At 42.7% G+C, this 20,354-nt stretch overlaps 1 protein-coding gene across 1 annotated transcript; it reads right to left on the reverse strand.

Moving 5' to 3' along the window:
- Positions 1-15,560: 15,560 nt before the first annotated feature.
- Positions 15,561-18,755, reverse strand: LOC127294944 (protein PIN-LIKES 6). Its single transcript, XM_051324860.2, has 11 exons — positions 18,541-18,755; positions 18,249-18,433; positions 17,935-18,014; positions 17,609-17,733; positions 17,399-17,520; positions 17,123-17,314; positions 16,936-17,010; positions 16,706-16,806; positions 16,545-16,597; positions 16,249-16,443; positions 15,561-16,153 (listed from the first exon to the last, which is right to left on the reverse strand). Exons 2-11 carry the CDS (start codon positions 18,420-18,422, stop codon positions 16,032-16,034), a joined length of 1,239 nt encoding a protein of 412 aa, XP_051180820.1. The 5' UTR covers positions 18,423-18,433; positions 18,541-18,755; the 3' UTR covers positions 15,561-16,031.
- Between the last annotated feature and the right edge of the window lie 1,599 nt (positions 18,756-20,354).

A 20,354-nucleotide genomic window follows, 5' to 3' on the forward strand; every position in this document is an offset into this window, starting at 1 on the left:
GAAGAGCTAAACAACATTTCTTTCTTTCTCCACACTTGTTTTACTTTCTGTAGTACTACTTGTTTTGCAAGATGCTTTAGATGTTTAAAATTTTGAAAATCCTTTTCTGCCCTGAAACAGTTATTTTAACACCCCGAAATGTGCATTTTTCGAAGTTTTCAAAAATTTACAAAAATTATACCACTGGTCCTATTTTTTAAATTGCAACCTGGGAGTGCCTGGGGCTGACCAGTGGGGCACCCCAGGGCTGCACCCCATGTGCTGGCGCGGCCAGCATGGGGGGCACGCCGCCCTGTGTTGTGGGCCCCACCTGGCCCTCCATTCACTCATCCACCTACCACTCCACTCTCTTCCACGGGAAAACACACCACCATTGTTCAAACCTGAGTTTCTTGCTGTTCTTGCTCGAGATTTTCGATCTCCTTGCTCAGCCATCTTTGCTGCTAAGATTTGGGGCATTTGTTCTCCGGTATGTGACTCCTCCGATTATCCAAATATAATTTTGTTTATTTGAGTATATCTTGGCTGCTGTAGGTGACATGTTAAGTGAGTTTGCATGCTTGTTCTAAGTTGTAAAAATTAGTTTTGATGCATGTTGAGTACTCTATCAAGTTCCTATAGTAGTCTCCCTCATTTATATGTCTCAAAATCAACTTTTATAATGATTGTTGAAAAATTTCAGAAAATGGAGTGGAATAGACACCAACTCAACCAACATGAATTGAAGGTGCATGAAGTTATGAGAGTCCACCGTGAAGAAGGGGTATTCCCCTCCTACTACCCATGCACCGATTTCATGAAGAGTGCAGGATTTTTTCAGGATGTTCAAAATCTAATTTCTAATGCAGGGTTAGAAGATTTTGTTGTTGGTGAACCTAACCAATATGCAAAACTAACCATGTCAGTGGTGCAGGATTTTGAATTCCATTGGTCCCAACCTAACCCCATGGTTCAATATAAAATCTACAATAAAACCATCAACTTGCCCTTTGATGATTTTTATGCAGCTATTAAAGTGCCACAGTGGGGATCACATGAGAAGATTAGGGGGCTGCCACGGCAACTCTTGAATCTATACGAGATGATCTGTCAAGGGAGAAGCTTCTCGGATGAGAGTGGTAAAATTCGTAGTATTCAACTCCCATCTATTCGCTATTTTGCTTACTTTATCACCAAGTGCATTCTTGCTAGAAAGAATGCAAATAAGTTATCCATCCATGATTTGGTTTTCTTAGCTGCTGCATTGCAACGTGATAGAACTTATAATTTGGGTGCTTTGATAGCTTTTAGGTTTGCTACTAACCGTGATAAAGGAGGAATTTGTGGAGGTCTCATTGCCTCTCGTTTGCTAGCTATGCATGGTGTAGATCCTCACTCTCTTGATGTTCAGCTCTCTATAGAGAAACTTGATATTGTTTCCATGATAAAACATGACTTTGTTTCTAATTGGTATAATTTGAATAACCTGTCCTATGAGATAACCTTTTTCAAGAAAAAGTGGAGAGTAATTAAATCTGAAAGGCTAGTTGGATTGCCTGCACCTGCTTTGTTTAACCTTGATTCCAGGAAAAGTTGGTCGGTCACAGAAGATGAACTTGATGCATACATAGAGAGGTGCGGCCATCACGCAGGGGACGGCATGGAGGAGGCCGAGGAACCCCTCTACTTGTTATCCGACGCAGCAAGTTCTTCACATCAACATTTTGGGCATGTGGAGCCTTCATCCTCTTCTTCTGCACAGGGATCTTATTACGACCACGCCATGTATGATCCACCAACGTGGAACCCTGACCCTCGCTGGGGTTGATCTCCACTTAGGCCAAAAGCCTAAGCTTGGGGGGAGGTACGCCGGTGATGCGCGTGGTTGACGTGTTGTCTTTCCGTTCGACATGCGTCCGTTGGGAACCCCAAGAGGAAGGTGTGATGCGCACATCGGCAAGTTTCCCTCAGTAAGAAACCAAGGTTTATCGAACCAGTAGGAGTCAAGAAGCACGTGAAGGTTGATGGCGGCGAGATGTAGTGCGGCGCAACACCAGGGATTCCGGCGCCAACGTGGAACCTGCACAACACAAACCAAGTACTTTGCCCCAACGAAACAGCGAGGTTGTCAATCTCACCGGCTTGCTGTAACAAAGGATTAGATGTATAGTGTGGAAGATGATTGTTTGCAGAAAACAGTAGAACAATTGCAGTAGATTGTATTTCAGTATAGAGAATTGGACCGGGGTCCACAGTTCACTAGAGGTGTCTCTCCCATAAGATAAATAGCATGTTGGGTGAACAAATTACAGTTGGGCAATTGACAAATAGAGAGGGCATGACCATGCACATACATGATATGATGAGTATTGTGAGATTTAATTGGGCATTACGACAAAGTACATAGACCGCTATCCAGCATGCATCTATGCCTAAAAAGTCCACCTTCAGGTTATCATCCGAACCCCTTCCAGTATTAAGTTGCTAACAACAGACAATTGCATTAAGTATTGCGCGTAATGTAATCAATAACTACATCCTCGGACATAGCATCAATGTTTTATCCCTAGTGGCAACAGCACATCCATAACCTTAGAGGTTTCTGTCACTCCCCCAGATTCACGGAGACATGAATCCACTATCGAGCATAAATACTCCCTCTTGGAGTTACTAGCAAAAACTTGGCCAGAGCCTCTACTAATAACGGAGAGCATGCAAGATCATAAACAACACATAGATATAAATTGATAATCAACATAACATAGTATTCTCTATTCATCGGATCCCAACAAACACAACATATAGCATTACAGATAGATGATCTTGATCATGTTAGGCAGCTCACAAGATCCGACAATGAAGCATAATGGGGAGAAGACAACCATCTAGCTACTGCTATGGACCCATAGTCCAGGGGTGAACTACTCACTCATCACTCCGGAGGCGACCATGGCGGCGTAGAGTCCTCCGGGAGATGAATCCCCTCTTCGGCAGGGTGCCAGAGGCGATCTCCTGAATCCCCCGAGATGGGATTGGCGGCGGTGGCGTCTCTGGAAGGTTTTCCGTATCGTGGCTCTCGGTACTGGGGGTTTCGCGACGAAGGCTATTTGTAGGCGGAAGGGCAGGTCAAGGGGCATCGCGAGGGGCCCAGGAGACAGGCCGGCGCGGCCAGGGCTTGGGCCGCGCCGCCCTACCTCCTGGCCACCTCCTGGCCCCACTTCGTTGACTCTTCGGTCTTCTGGAAGCTTCGTGTGAAAATAGGCCCCTGGGCGTTGATTTCGTCCAATTCCGAGAATATTTCCTTACTAGGATTTCTGAAACCATAAACAGCAGAAACAAAGAATCGGCTCTTCGGCATCTTGTTAATAGGTTACTTCCAGAAAATGCATAAATATGATGTAAAGTATGCATAAAACATGTAGATATCATCAATAATGTGGCATGGAACATAAGAAATTATCGATACGTCGGAGACGTATCAGCATCCCCAAGCTTAGTTTCTGCTCGTCCGAGCAGGTAAACAATAAAAAAGATAATTTCTGGAGTGACATGCCATCATAACCTTGATCATACTATTGTAAAGCATATGTAATGAATGCAGTGATCAAAACAATGTAAATGACATGAGTAAACAAATGAATCATATAGCAAAGACTTTTCATGAATAGTACTTCAAGACAAGCATCAATAAGTCTTGCATAGGAGTTAACTCATAAAGCAATAATCTCAAAGTAGAGGTATTGAAGCAACACAAAGGAAGATGAAGTTTCAGCGGTTGCTTTCAACTTATAACATGTATATCTCATGGATAGTTATCAATGCAAAGTAATATAACAAGTGCAATATGCAAGTATGTAGGAATCAATGCGCAGTTCACACAAGTGTTTGCTTCTTGAGGTGGAGAGAAATAGGTGAACTGACTCAACATAGAAGTAAAAGAATGGTCCTTCAAAGAGGAAAGCATCGATTGCTATATTTGGGCTAGAGCTTTGATTTTGAAAACAAGAAACAATTTTGTCAACGGTAGTAATAAAGCATACGTGTTATGTAAATTATATCTTACAAGTTGCAAGCCTCATGCATAGCATACTAATAGTGCCCGCACCTTGTCCTAATTAGCTTGGATTACCGGGATTATCGCAATGCACATGTTTTAACCAAGTGTCACAAAGGGGTACCTCTATGCCGCCTGTACAAAGGTCTAAGGAGAAAGCTCGCATCGGATTTCTCGCTATTGATTATTCTCAACTTAGACATCCATACCGGGACAACATAGACAACAGATAATGGACTCCTCTTTTATGCATAAGCATGTAGCAACAATTAATTTTCTCATATGAGATTGAGGATATTTGTCCAAAACTGAAACTTCCACCATGGATCATGGCTTTAGTTAGCGGCCCAATGTTCTTCTCTAACAATATGCATGCTCTAACCATTAGGTGGTAAATCTCCCTTACTTCAGACAAGACGAACATGCATAGCAACTCACATGATATTCAACAAAGAGTAGTTGATGGCGTCCCCAGGAACATGGTTATCGCACAACAAGCAACTTAATAAGAGATAAAGTGCATAAGTACATATTCAATACCACAATAGTTTTTCGGCTATTTGTCCCATGAGCTATATATTGCAAAGGTAAAGGATAGAAATTTTAAAGGTAGCACTCAAGCAATTTACTTTGGAATGGCGGAGAAATACCATGTAGTAGGTAGGTATGGTGGACACAAATGGCATAGTGGTTGGCTCAAGTATTTGGATGCATGAGAAATATTCCCTCTCGATACAAGGTTTAGGCTAGCAAGGCTTATTTGAAACAAACACAAGGATGAAGCGGTGCAGCAAAACTCACATAAAAGACATATTGTAAACATTATAAGACTCTACACCGTCTTCCTTGTTGTTCAAACTCAATACTAGAAATTATCTAGACCTTAGAGAGACCAAATATGCAAACCAAATTTTAGCATGCTCTATGTATTTCTTCATTAATAGGTGCAAAGTATATGATGCAAGAGCTTAAACATGAGCACAACAATTGCCAAGTATCACATTATCCAAGACATTTTAGCAAATTACTACATGTATCATTTTCCAATTCCAACCATATAACAATTTAACGAAGAAGAAACTTCGCCGTGAATACTATAAGTAAAGCCTAAGGACATACTTGTCCATATGCAACAGCGGAGCGTGTCTCTCTCCCACACAAAGAATGCTAGGATCCATTTTATTCAAACAAAACAAAAAACAAAAACAAACCGACGCTCCAAGCAAAGCACATAAGATGTGACGGAATAAAAATATAGTTTCATGGGAGGAACCTGATAATGTTGTCGATGAAGAAGGGGATGCCTTGGGCATCCCCAAGCTTAGACGCTTGAGTCTTCTTGATATATGCAGGGGTGAACCACCGGGGCATCCCCAAGCTTAGAGCTTTCACTCTCCTTGATCATGTTGTATCATCTCCCTCTCTTGATCCTTGAAAACTTCCTCCACACCAAACTCAAAACAACTCATTAGAAGGTTAGTGCACAATCAAAATATACATGTTCAGAGGTGACATAATCATTCTTAACACTTCTGGACATTGCACAAAGCTACTGAAAGTCAATGGAATCGAAAAATCCATCAAACATATCAAAACAGGCAATGCGAAATAAAAGGCAGAATCTGTCAAAACAGAACAGTTCGTAAAGACGAATTTTATTGAGGCACCAGACTTGCTCAAATGAAAATGCTCAAATTGAATGAAAGTTGCGTACATATCTGAGGATCACTCACGTAAATTGGCATAATTTTCTGAGTTACCTACAGAGAATTTTGCCCAGATTCGTGACAGCAAAGAAATCTGTTTCTGCGCAGTAATCCAAATCTAGTATGAACCTTACTATCAACAATTTTAATTGGCACAACAAAGCACAAAACTAAGATAAGGATAGGTTGCTACAGTAGTAAACAACTTCCAAGACACAAAATAAAAACAAAGTACTGTAGTAAAAACATGGGTTGTCTCCCATAAGCGCTTTTCTTTAACGCCTTTCAGCTAGGCGCAGAAAGTGTATATCAAGTGTTATCAAGAGATGGTGCATCTACAGCGGGGTTTGGAGTTTTCTCAACCATGCATAGTATATTGGATACATAAGTTTTAGCGGCTCCCTTTTTATTAGTCTTGGGCTTGCTACTCTCATCAAACAAATTTTTAGGAACAAGCCAAGCATAGTTATTTTCTAGTGCGTCATTCATCGCTAGGAGCTTACATGGTATTGGTGCTTTGATCTCCCCACCATCATTAACATTATTAGTATACTTAATTCTATCCATATCCATGTTTTCAAGGAGACTAACAAAATTGGTATAAGAACCAAGCATCTTATATTTAATAAAGACCTTTCTAGCCTCTCTTGCTATACCACCAAATTCTCTAAGAAGGGTTTCTAAAACAAAATCTTTCTTTTCCCCTTCTTCCATATCACCAAGTGTAAGAAACATGTGTTGGATTATAGGATTGAGATTAACAAATTTAGTTTCCAACATGCGAACTAAAGCAGCAGCAGCAATTTCATAAGTAGGAAACATGTGTCTATCTTCAAAATCTTCAACGGTACTAACATGATTGAAAAATTCTTCTATATTATTTCTCCCAATTATAGACCCACGTCCTACCGGCATGTCTTTTATGGTAAAATTAAAAGGAAACATGTTGAAATAAGTGAAGTAAATGCAAGTAACTAATTTTTTTGTGTTTTTGATATAGAGTGCAAGACAGTAAATAAAGTAAAACTAGCAACTAATTTTTTTGTATTTTGATTTAGTGCAGCAAACAAAGTAGTAAATAAAATAAAGCAAGATAAAAACAAAGTAAAGAAATTGGGATGTGGAGACTCCCCTTGCAGCGTGTCTTGATCTCCCCGGCAACGGCGCCAGAAATTTGCTTGATGCGCGTGGTTGACGTGTTGTCTTTCCGTTCGACACGCATCCGTTGGGAACCCCAAGAGGAAGGTGTGATGCGCACAGCGGCAAGTTTCCCTCAGTAAGAAACCAAGGTTTATCGAACCAGTAGGAGTCAAGAAGCACGTGAAGGTTGATGGCGGCGAGATGTAGTGCGGCGCAACACCAGGGATTCCGGCGCCAACGTGGAACCTGCACAACACAAACCAAGTACTTTGCCCCAACGAAACAGCGAGGTTGTCAATCTCACCGGCTTGCTGTAACAAAGGATTAGATGTATAGTGTGGAAGATGATTGTTTACAGAAAACAGTAGAACAATTGCAGTAGATTGTATTTCAGTATAGAGAATTGGACCAGGGTCCACAATTCACTAGAGGTGTCTCTCCCATAAGATAAATAGCATGTTGGGTGAACAAATTACAGTTGGGCAATTGACAAATAGAGAGGGCATGACCATGCACATACATGATATGATGAGTATTGTGAGATTTAATTGGGCATTACGACAAAGTACATAGACCGCTATCCAGCATGCATTTATGCCTAAAAAGTCCACCTTCAGGTTATCATCCGAACCCCTTCCAGTATTAAGTTGCTAACAACAGACAATTGCATTAAGTATTGCGCGTAATGTAATCAATAACTACATCCTCGGACATAGCATCAATGTTTTATCCCTAGTGGCAACAACACATCCATAACCTTAGAGGTTTCTGTCACTCCCCCAGATTCACGGAGACATGAACCCACTATCGAGCATAAATACTCCCTCTTGGAGTTACTAGCAAAAACTTGGCCAGAGCCTCTACTAATAACGGAGAGCATGCAAGATCATAAACAACACATAGATATAAATTGATAATCAACATAACATAGTATTCTCTATTCATCGGATCCCAACAAACACAACATATAGCATTACAGATAGATGATCTTGATCATGTTAGGCAGCTCACAAGATCCGACAATGAAGCATAATGGGGAGAAGACAACCATCTAGCTACTGCTATGGACCCATAGTCCAGGGGTGAACTACTCACTCATCACTCCGGAGGCGACCATGGCGGCGTAGAGTCCTCCGGGAGATGAATCCCCTCTCCGGCAGGGTGCCGGAGGCGATCTCCTGAATCCCCCGAGATGGGATTGGCGGCGGCGGCGTCTCTGGAAGGTTTTCCGTATCGTGGCTCTCGGTACTGGGGGTTTCGCGACGAAGGCTATTTGTAGGCGGAAGGGCAGGTCAAGGGGTGTCGCGAGGGGCCCAGGAGACAGGCCGGCGCGGCCAGGGCTTGGGCCGCGCCGCCCTACCTCCTGGCCACCTCGTGGCCCCACTTCGTTGACTCTTCGGTCTTCTGGAAGCTTCGTGTGAAAATGGGCCCCTGGGTGTTGATTTCGTCCAGTTCCGAGAATATTTCCTTACTAGGATTTCTGAAACCAAAAACAGCAGAAAACAGCAACTGGCTCTTCGGCATCTTGTTAATAGGTTAGTTCCAGAAAATGCATAAATATGATGTAAAGTATGCATAAAACATGTAGATATCATCAATAATGTGGCATGGAACATAAGAAATTATCGATACGTCGGAGACGTATCAGCCGACATCACTCATTCATTGCATATTACAATTGTCGGTCATTTGTATATACTTGTTTCGCTTCTTTTGGTTGTTTCTCTTTCGGTTATTTTTTATTTCAGTAGGTTTTTATTTTAGTTTTTGAAGGATGTTACTACTGTAATAACCTTTACTTTTACTTTTTTATTTCATTTGTGTGCCGATGGTTGCCTCTAATATGAGGAAGGTGATATTTGGGGAAGTGCTGTCTAAAAAACAGATTCTCGACTGATACTGGAAAAATTCCTAAAAATATCCAGAACGTTATTTTGAGATGCCAATTTTTTTGCATGCTCTCCAGGTTATTATCTAACTTTCATTAGTTGATCACTTTTCGAGTTGAACAGCAGAAGATTTTCGAAAAAAAATAATTACTGTACTGCTGTCAAATTTTGGCAGATTTCTGCCACTTTGCTTTTGTGTGACTCTTTTAGTTTTCATTCTCTTGTTTTTACTTTGTTTCTTTTCTAAAAACACAAAAAGACCAAAAATATTTCTGTTGTTTCTCTTTATCATTTGTTTATTTGGTTTCTTGTTCCTATTTTGGTTTATTTACTATCGTTGGTTTGCTATGAGAAAATCCAAAAATATTTTGCTTTGTTTGCCTGTTTTCTTTTGTGCTTGTTTCCAATTCAAAAACACCAAAAATATTTGTTGTTCTTCTTAGGTTTTGTAAAGTTTATTATGGAGTTCAGCGGTTTCCGGTGGTTGGAGCTTGGTTTTCATTTCATATTATTCAAAGCACACAAGTGAAAGGCAATAATGACGATCTACGACAACTCGACTGTGGTGAGAGGCTGGTATGAACTCTATTTGTTTTCATTTTGTACATATACTCATCCATGTGAGCATGCTTAGTTGGTTCATGTGAGGTATATGTCATTTAATGAAAGTCTAGTAGTTCATGATCTCTCATGTTTAGCTCCAATTTATTAATAATGAGTAGCATGTCATAAATATTTGCTTGCATTGTTTTATTCATAGATAGGTATGACATTGTGGTATCCTCCTCTGAATAATTCATTTGAATTGACTTGGCACATGCTCACGCATGCATATGACTGAAAAACAAAAAGTCAATTAAGCCTCGATGATTTACTTTGCTTCAGAGTTCTTGTATCACTTTTATGCCTCCGTTAATTTTATTTTGTCGCAAGCATGATTATGATGGCTATTGCTCTCTTGATTGTCGCTTTCTAGTCTATTGCTAGCATTCACTTGTACTGAGCGGGAATGCTGCTCGTGTTTCCATATCCCTGAAAACCAAGTTATTCCAAAGTGTCCACCATAAATACCTATGCATGGCATTTCAAACCATTCCAAGTAAATTTTTATGTGATACCTTTAAAACCTTCAAAGTACTTCTCAATTTGTGTCAATGTTTTATAGCTCAGGAGAAAGTATGTGGTGTTTTATCTTTCAATCTTGTCAGTCAGACTTTCACGAATGGACTAGTGGCATATACATCCGCTTATCCAATAATTTTGTAAAAAGAGCTGCCAACGGGGTGCCCAGCCCCAATTAATTAACTTTCATTAATAATTCTCTTCACATGTTTTGTCCTGATTTATCAGTAAGTAACTTAATTTGCAAATAGACACTCCTCCATGGTATGTGAATGTTGGAAGGCACTCGAGGATTCGGTTAGCCATGGCTTGTGTAAGCAAAGGTTGGGAGGAGTGTCATCCATAATGAAACTAAAATACATGTGTAAACAAAAGAGAAGAGGGATGATCTACCTTGCTGGTAGAGATAACGTCCTTCATGGGAGCCGCTCTTGAAAGTCTGGTTGACAAGGTAGTTGGAGTGCCCACTACCATTCGTTGACAACAACGAACACCTCTCAAAACAATTTTACTTCTGTTTAAAAAAATGAAAAGCTCTAGCACATGTTAATCCCTGCTTCCCTCTGCGAAGGGTCAATCTTTTACTTGTATGTTGAGTCACCATCCTTTCTTTGAGCACCTTCTTGAGAGCATAATTGTCATTCTTAGTGTAATATGTTTGTCCCAGAATATGGTTAACTGTGGTATAACTTTGATGTTTTTATCTTTGATAATCTTTACTTCTAGTCTTCCCATGAATTTCAGAGGTGCCTGTGCATTTATGTTTTGCTGAACAAATACGGGCAAGCGAGATACCACTTTATCATATCTTTTTATGAGCATTGCAATCCTGCTGATAGATATGTTCCATGATGCTTATTATTAGTTTGTTGGTATCTTTTTCATGATTGACATAACTATTAGATGACTTTATTTGCATTTATCTTATTATGAATTGCCTAAGTACTTATCCATATAATGAGAATATTTACATCATATGAGCAAATGTGTTCGTAAAAGTTCTTTTATCGCACTCAGTTGTTAACTGAATTGCTTGAGGACAAGCAATAAGCTAAGCTTGGGGGGAGTTGATACGTCCAAAACGTATCTACTTTCCCGAACACTTTTGCTATTGTTTTGCCTCTAATTTGTGCATTTTGGATACAACTAACATGGACTAACGATGTTTTAAGCAGAATTGCCCTAATGTCTTATTTTTGTGCAGAAAATCAACTTTCAGAATATCCCCGGAAATAATTGCAATGAGCCTATTTTTACAGAAGACCCACGGAGCCAGAAGACGAGACAGAGGGAGGCCACGAGGCGCGCACACCACGTGGCGGCACGGTGGGCCCATGGCCGCGCCGCCACATGGGGACGCCGCCTCGGCCAGCCCCCGACGCTCCCCTCTGGACTACTTAAAGCCCTTGACCTAAAAACGCACGGGGGTTCGACCAATTTGCCAGAAGACATCCAGAACTCCGCCGCCATCGAAAACCCTATTTCGGGATCAGAAACTCCGTTCTAGCACCCTGCCGGGACGGAGAATTGGAGGAGATCATCGCTATCATCGCCACCGACGGCTCTCCATCAACCATCCATGCTTCCCCCATCCATGTGTGAGTAAATCCCCGCTGTAGGCTGAAGGGGATGGTAGGGATTGGATGAGATTGTTCATGTAATAGCCATAAGATTGTTAGGGCATGGTGCCTAGTATCCGTTGTTGGTACTTTTATGATATTATTGCAACTTGTTATGCTTAATGCTTGTCACTTAGGGCCCGAGTGCCATTATTTCAGATCTGAACATGTTATTGATTCATGATGATATTCATTGTTTTATGATCTTACCTGCAAGTTGTATACACATATTGTTGTCCGGAACCCGAGGCCCCAAAGTGACAGAAATTGGGACAACCGGAGGGGAAGACTGTGATATGAGGATCACATGTGTTCACGGAGTGTTAATGCTTTGCTCAGTTACTCTATTAAAAGGAGTAACTTAATTACCAGTAGTTTCCCTAGAGGCCCGGCTGCCACCAGCTGGTAGGACAAAAGATGTTGTGCAAGTTTCTCATTGTGAGCACGTACGACTATATACGGAACACATGACTATGGTTATTTAGTACTTGGATACTGTTTATTATTATCTGCAAATGACCTAGTCTTGATTATTACATGAGTTATCTTATCCATGCAGCGCCCGTTCATCCGTCGCTATGTCTACAGTATTTTAATCCTGCTGTTTACTATAATCACTACTGCTGTCTTTATTACACTGCTGTTTATATTTCACTACTGCTACTGCTATAAAACTATTGCTACTGATAAACTATTGCGAGCAAGTCTGTTTCCAGGTGCATCTGAATTGACAACTCCGCTGTTAAGGCTTACAAATATTCTTTGGCTCCCCTTGTGTCGAATCAATAAATTGGGTTTTACTTCCCTCGAAGACTGTTGCGATCCCATATACTTGTGGGTCATCAAGTACCCGATATGGTATACCCATGTCACTTCTCGCTTCTCTTCCATTACCTTGGTTGGAGGTCGAGCCTGCTGCCATTATGGACCTCAAGTTTAGCTCACAACGGTTCTTCTTTGTAGAGGTTAGAGAAGATGATTTTGGGAAATGGACTAGTTAGGCTTCACTCCTCCAATCCAACTCCGATGGGATCTCTTGACCCGTATTCATGGTTGACGATCCAAATGGGAGAAACTGTTGCCTCTGTGATTGATGGTACGATGTTAGTGATTTCAGATTATTTTATGGTGCACACATTGTTTTTCAATCAACACTATAGAAAGTGTGTATCTCTATCTCTATCTCTACTACTTATAAAGGCACGAAGTGCTGTAGGAAAATCAAATCCGCACCGTCCATTCACTTATATCCTGCGATCCAAAATCATCCCTTCTCCCCACCCGAAATTTCTGCCCTCGCAATCTCCCCCGCCCCGAATTTTCCTCACCATCTCTCCCACCAGGCACCAGCACACCCACACGCACGACAACCCCATCCAGGACGCCAACGCCTGGCCGTCTTACCTTGGCCACGCCGACACCCACGACGCGCCCCCACAGAAAAGATCCGGAGTAGATGTGATTTGGCCAAACACAATATCCGCACCTCCCTCCGCCGCCTAGGTCTAACTTCAGTGGCCTCGCCGCTGTTGACGCGGTGCCTCCCTCTGCCCAGCCCTAGCTCTGGTGGCTGCATCGCCCTCGACGTGGTGGCAGATGCGCTCAACCTACAGAAGCGAGGCAGCACCACCCAATCCCCACATTCTCTTGCGGATCATGCCCGGAAATGGCGCGTGCGTGCGCAGCGATCTTCCTGGCCTCGCCTTGTACCTTTGCCGCCGCCGGAAGTGGGTTGTTCTCCTTTAACCTTTTCATGTTCCTCCCTTTTCTCTGGAGTAGATCCGATCACGATCTGCGGTAGCAGGTAAACTGGAGGTTGGATGGCACGGCTCATGTCATTAATATGACTCTGGACTGCTGACCTAGGTGATTTGAGTCTGAAAAGATATGGCAACCGTGTTGAGGTGCTCACAATAAGGTAACGGTACTACAGATATGAGAAACTATTGTTCTCTTATGGAATCAAAATAAACTACATGTACTTAAATAAACTGATTATTTTAGATTACTTTACAGGTTTAGATTGGGTGCTCAAATGCGAAAATTATTTGTCCTTAGGGCGTGTGTAACTATTTTGGTGTGGTCTAGAGTTGGACATATATTCAGCTTTGACATGATCTCATGCCCCTATTTTATTCAGGTATATATGATGATTATTCCGCATTTTGCATTCAAATATTACATGATCTCAAACTTTCAAAAGGAAGTTTGAAATAACATGGTTCAACGTTTATCGTCTGACCTTTCTGAAACTTTTTCAAATGCCATCCACATAGCACCTTTGCTTTGGTGCAAGTGAATTTATTTTAATTATCTGGGGCCAAGGTTCAAGCTTCTCAGAAGCATATGTGGAAGTTAAGACCTCGCTCAGCCTAATGTACTGCTCTGAAAGCATCTCGAGTGTTTTTTTTAATGTTTAATAGTTTATTTAATACAGCAAGGTATGAAAAAAATATTATGGGAATCCGGTGGTAGATAACTTTTAAATTTCTTGCAAAATGGAATATGAACAATTGATAGCTCGATGCAATTTTTGCAAAAATTACATGCGCTTTATCTTACCATATCTAATATTCCATAATTGCTGAATTTTCCAAGTCAGGGTAGATTTTCATCTGTGGCTAAATATCAGAATTGATTGCAGTACCATCAGAAGTCTGAGGCCAACAAATTGTCAATTTCTTCGTCTCATGTAACCAATCACACTGGGAAAGGCAAATCTGATTTTAACAAACAGCTGGACAGGTACACTCTGTTCCATGTAGTGAAGTCTGTGCTACTGTGTGTTTTTAACATCACTTATCTGCAGAGGTAATAAACATCAGGGATTGATGCAATAATGAATTAGGTTATTGGCGTCTCAATTCAGTGGTTGCTAAATCACTTACTTCATTTGGTTTTTTGTTCATATATATTCAATAATGACTCTTTAGTTTGGATTATACCACATGTGCAGTTCCGATGTTCCTTGGGGTTAATGTTCCATTCAAGGGGCCAGGCTTGCACTTGGTCAGCTTCATAACAGAATTTGTAATGTCGTGAGAAAAATAATAATTGTTGAGGATCTATTGAGGTACTAGATTTTACTCTGACATCTCAGTTTACCAAATTTTGTATGTACAATTGATTATCTCGCTTTTTATCTGTATACATGGCACGATTTTCACCACTGCTATTATGTGTTAGAAATAGTGATTTACGTACAATGTTTCGCATGTGTTAGCCATTGTTTGATGTTGAAAAACCCCAAGTTTATGTTAACCTAATTTATTTTTGAATCATACACATGTGTACTCAAGTAATTGTATCTCTTCTTCTTTCCTTTCTATAATTAAAGGTGTGGTTAGATACAGGATGTGAAGGAGAGATGGTTTATCAGAAGCACTAAGATAGACATTTCTTGCATGAAGAAGCACTATGACGATACACAAGTGTGAATGAGCAACCTCATCAAGAATAAGACAACAAAAAAGGAAATCAGCTTCATCAATAGGATAATGTGTTTCCTAAAAAAATGTGAGCATATTGCATGGTATAACCACCGCACTAGATCATAGGATTGCACAATCGGACTACTACAGATAAACTACAGCAGGTTATACGCTAATTTCATTGTTAAAAAGTTTCAATGTGTATATTATGAACACTGAGTTGAGACGTGCGTGCACGTGCGGACTTACTAGTGTAGTAAATATTTATTTTCGATGTTACGTACACATCGACACTCTGCTATAGTGATTATAAACTTCTACCGCACATTGTTGTTTTCATTGTTGTCGGCATTAATTCTCTATGTTGTTTTTTTCTTTTCATGTTGCTTTTGCTGCGACAAATTAAACCGTTTTTGTTGTAAACACCTGGGTTTACTGCATACCAGGAAGTCAAGTGTAGCCGTCATGGTATGTGATTTTGGTGGCTAATGAGAACAGATACATTGGTGGATGGGCGGGCAGTGTATCTGTCATGATACGTGATAGAATTTGTGTTTTTTCGATTGGCAAGTCTAAAACGTCGGTTGTAGCCCATGTTGTGTATTCTTACTGTACAAAACTCTGCAAATAGAATACATACCTTCTTGCAAAAGAAAGACAATTCCTACTACATTTCCGGCAGATATCCCTTCTTGCAAAAGAAAGACAAGACATACCTTCTTGCAAAATAAAATGCGTCCTCTGAATTTACATAAGCTTTTCTAGGTCCACACCTCTGCATGTTTGGCAGATATTTCTCTGCTTCGCTTGTGAGCAGCTGCAGGGCATTTCCGGCAGCAAGAGTATCCTGCAGTCTCCGCTCCCCGTCACACAATCAAAAGGAGGCAGGCCCTTCAGGGAGCGGCTGAGTCTTCCGGGACACACGTTTTTCACCTATGGAGTAGGCACGAATGGAGATTGGAGGAGAGCGACGCCAGCAAACTTTGTCCGCGTCCGAAAGGTTTATTGTCTACTACTAGCATCACCATCGTTGGTGCGTGTGAACTGTGGAACTGCCACGTACTGCAAGGATGGAAGTGTTCCGGCCGGCGTCAGAAGAGCATCCTGATGTAGAGCACCATCCACCCGGCGACGGAGAAGACGGCGCACACGTACATCCAGAACAGCACCGCCGCTGACTCCTCGCCGCAGCCGCGCAGGCTGGCCACGGCCCCTGCAGGTCGAAGCCAACGTCCAGAGCAGAGCTTCGTTAACTAATCATCATTCATCGTCTCGTGCTAGTTCGGTAGGACACGAGTTTGTTTGTACCGGAGAGCACGGAGGTGGGCATGGAGTGCTGCAGGAGGAGGACGAACTTGAACATGGTGTCGCCCTTGGGGAACAACCCCAACCTCTCCGCCATGGTCACCACGCCCAGCCCCGCCGGAGGGACCAGTACCAGCCGCCCGATGATGATCGCCGCCGTCGTCCTCAGCCCCAGCTTCTTGCTGCCCGGACCTGGACCTGCATTGCATCGTTCCACACACATCAACATGTATACTTCAAGCATCCATTCGCATTGTAATTAAGGTTACATGCATGTAAGAGAGCATAGCGGATCTAACCATCGACGAGATTGCCACCGAGCGCGAGCAGGATGCAGGGGATCATTGCCTCCCTGCAGGAATGCAGCAGATCGCCTCATGTATTTATTTTTATTTGTTTGGGAAAAGATCGGCTCATGTATGTTCTGTAAGTACTGTTAGGCGAGGAGGGAGGACTGTACCCAAGAATCATGCAGGCATCGGTGAAGAAGAACAAGGGAGCGTCGTTTTCCAGGATGAAGTGCTTCAGGGATGGCGTCGCTCCAATGGCCATCGCCAGTGCCTGACGGAAGAAGTTCACAAGTGTTGAATTAATACCACACAGCAAACAAAACGAAATGCTGCTGCTAACGGCAAATTAGGATGTATCGTCAGGCACGTCGTTTGTCTCGGGATCAAAGGAATTACTCACTGAGGCAATCACTGGAGGTTTCATCACTTGCTTCAGCTTAAATTTCTCAATTAAGATGTGCAGAATGTCCATCGCCTGTCCAAGTTACAGTAGAAGTTTCAGAACCTTTATTTTCTTCTGAAACTTTCAGCTACCATGATCATAGGTACTCCGATCATGGCCCGACATGACTTCCAAATTATCTTACTTTGGAGCACTTGGAAGCATCTACGACGGCGTGTTCAGGTGGACGCGGAGTTAGCAGCGGAACTTGTTCAGGTGCGTTGCCATCTGCGGCAGCCGTGGCTGGGAGCTTCTTCTCTTTCCGTCCATCGAATGTTTCACCCGGTGGCGGTGCAAGCATCCGAAACACGTAGCTGTACAAGATAATTGCCCCGACCTGCCACAGAAAAACAACACATTGAGTGATGGATTGTGTTACTGACAACGATTTACAGCAGATGGCATGGAAACATGTATATACCCATTGCCCAAACGAGACGTAGGCGTTGCCATCCTTCTTGCATTTGACAGGATCACCAAATGGGTTCGAGGGGTCTCGACAAAGAGCGGCGATCAGCACCAGAGGCATATTTCCATTATTACCTACATGTAGCGATCGCAAGTTCAGAACGACTGGAACACCATGCTAAATTGCTGATGCTTTTGTACTGAAGGGAAAACATTGGCTTGCCTATGGCGATGTGAACAATGGTGAACTTGAAGTATGGCCGTGGTGGCCGTACAATTATCGCGACAAGAAGGCCAACAAGAGAAGCAGACACTGTCCCCAGAACGATATTTACAGGAATGTACCACCTGCACAAATTAGGCGATTAGTTTAGTATTTCTGTGCAACATCTGAGTTTCAGTGTTTGAGGGATGCTGCACGGAATTACACAGGATGGATACAGGAGGGATATCTGCAACAGATATCCACATTACAGAGTAGAACATTTCTTCCAATCAGTCCTACTAGTATTTATGCGTCAGAGTTAGTGCCTAGCTACTGAAACTTACCAGTCTATCACTTTCTGCACTGTAATGGCTCGTCCAAGCTGGGTGAATATGAGGCACGGGAGTAGCAGGGAGAACACTAGCTGGAAACAACAGCAGGATAACGGTAAAAATCATCATGAGAATTTCTGGAACAATCGGTAGTGACACAACTCTACAAAGAGAATTAGCGTTAATGTTTCAGTTTTATCTTCTTCAAATTGTAGCCACGATTCAAATTCCTGTCAAGAAATTATATTGAGATCAAATTTAAGGTGAACATTTTCACAGTTTTATATGTTTTAATCTGAAAGGACTATGCGTCTCTGTTTGCTCACCCCGTTGAGGAGCTTGCGGCCGTTGGTGTTGAGGATGCCGATGTAGTTGGTGGCCATGAGGAAGCCCATGAAGCACATGGTGAACACCTTGGCGATTGGCCGCACCGCGAACTTCATCGTCGTGAGGACCGACCCCCCGCCGGCACCGCTCATCACCGCCTCCATCAGCGACATCGCCGCCGTATCTGTGCCCCCCGATCAGATCGAGCGACTCACGACGTCGATCGAAATAAGAGGAGCAATGCCCAATGCGAGCATGCATGAAGTAAATTGGCTTAAGTGTCGACTTTACCTCTCGTTTAATTCTTCGGCGGCCGTGCTTGCGTTGCGTGCTTCTTTGAATCAACGATGGATTTGGCGCGCGAGACTCGGGATCGTATTCGGTAGCCCTGTCGGGGTTGATCGGGAAATTCGGGAGAGCGCGCGCGGTTCGACGTATGGAAGACCGATGCGTCCGCGCGCAGCGGAGATGACGGGCAGCGGACCCAGTAGCGAGTGTCACGTACTGGGTTTGCGGGAGGAGGGGCCATGCTGAATCCGGCCCGTAAGATCTGCGTCTAAGGATACCCGTATTCTAATTCTTGCCTGGGCACGCTCCGGTCTTACGCGGTGCCCACCTTCCTTGCCCGTCTGATCCCCATCGAACGATCCAGTCTAAGCGGCGGTACAGTCCAAATAAATGACAGCTAGATCCCAGTCTCTATCTCTCCACCTTCACCCCACGAACACGAGCACTCCCAGGAGATGAAAAAATCCCCAACCTACACCCTCGTGTCCACAAATCCGAGCGGAAATTGGAGCAGGATTGGGCTAACCACACGGCGTGTCGGACCTCCGCCGGCACGCACGACCTCCACCAAGCGCGCACGATGGAGGCGGCGTTCGACCGGCGAATCTGGACCGCAACGGCCGGATCAGCCGCCCGGGCCCCGCCATGGTCGTGTGCTCGAGCACGGACTCAAGCAACGTGTCCATCCCCGAGCCTCCCTAGCCCCAGAGTCCCTTTCCCTAGCCACGGTACCGCGCCACCGCCGTTTGCAATCTCTGGCCTGAGCTCCGACGACCCCAGCGGCCGGCGTGATTACCATTGATGTTGATTTTCCTCTCAATCCCCGCACCTCCCTGTCTTCTCCACTTCATGCATGATGTATTCTGCTAGTATGTTTTTGGAGTTGGGATGTGCTTTTTGATCTTTTTTTACATCCAGAATAATGGCAACGGTGGATGTATTATTTTTTCGTTTTCTACATCTAGGATCTCTTTTTCTTCCTTTTTCTACATCTAGGATCTTGAAAATAGAATGTTCCTGCAGATCTTGATGTAATAATAGTAGGTTCCTCCCAAGATCTAGATGTAATTTTTTTACTTTTTTTTACATCCGCCGCTGCTACTTTTTTACATGAAAAGAAGGTGGTGACGCATCTATTTCCGTTTTTTGTCTGAATTTTTAGTTCACATATGTGGATGTATTTTTGCTTCGCGATCAAAATATCAAAACTGGAGCACGGGAAAGAGAAGGCCCCGCAAGGCAAGAGCAGTTTCTGTTTCTGGAACGTGCGGTTTCTATTTTCGGAACATGTAGAATGTCAGAATACTTTTGTTTCTATATTTGGGTGGGGCACTCCCTAAGACTAACCGGTGCCTAGGCACTGTGTAGCAACGCCCCTAAGGATAAGATTGACGCCAGAGCATCTCTCTTTTCTTTCAGTTTTTTTTTCTCTCACTAGTACAAATGCCCGTGCGCTGCCACGGGTCCTTAAATTTCATATATCAATGAACATATATAATTCACATCTCACTATGAAAATTCAAAATAAATTAGAGATATCATAATGTACCACATCATGATGATACCGAACGCAAAAACAAGATAACATTGTTGTGCATTGAGGTACCACGATTTCTGCAATGATGAGGCTTAGATAACCCGGCCTTGCTAACGGGTCTTTATATCCAGCAAACATGAGATGATTTCTAAAATTGAAGTGCAACGGGTGCATGAGAGCGGTTGTTGTGGTCTAAATATACTCTTCACTATCTATCTATCGACTACTTTTACTATTACCATATATACAACAATATTTGGCAGCTTTGGTTTTTAAATGG

This window comes from Lolium perenne, chromosome 4 (assembly GCF_019359855.2).
Source record: "Lolium perenne isolate Kyuss_39 chromosome 4, Kyuss_2.0, whole genome shotgun sequence".
Classification (NCBI taxonomy): domain Eukaryota; kingdom Viridiplantae; phylum Streptophyta; class Magnoliopsida; order Poales; family Poaceae; genus Lolium; species Lolium perenne.

Excerpts from the sequence above, each read along its gene's own strand:
- LOC127294944 (XM_051324860.2), bottom strand. The coding sequence starts at position 18,422 with ATGTCGCTGATGGAGGCGGTGATGAGCGGTGCCGGCGGGGGGTCGGTC. Across the intron at positions 16,598-16,705 it reads GATGCCTGCATGATTCTTGG|GGAGGCAATGATCCCCTGCA; the intron begins GTACAGTCCTCC and ends GCATTCCTGCAG. Across the intron at positions 16,444-16,544 it reads CGGTGGCAATCTCGTCGATG|GTCCAGGTCCGGGCAGCAAG; the intron begins GTTAGATCCGCT and ends GATGCAATGCAG.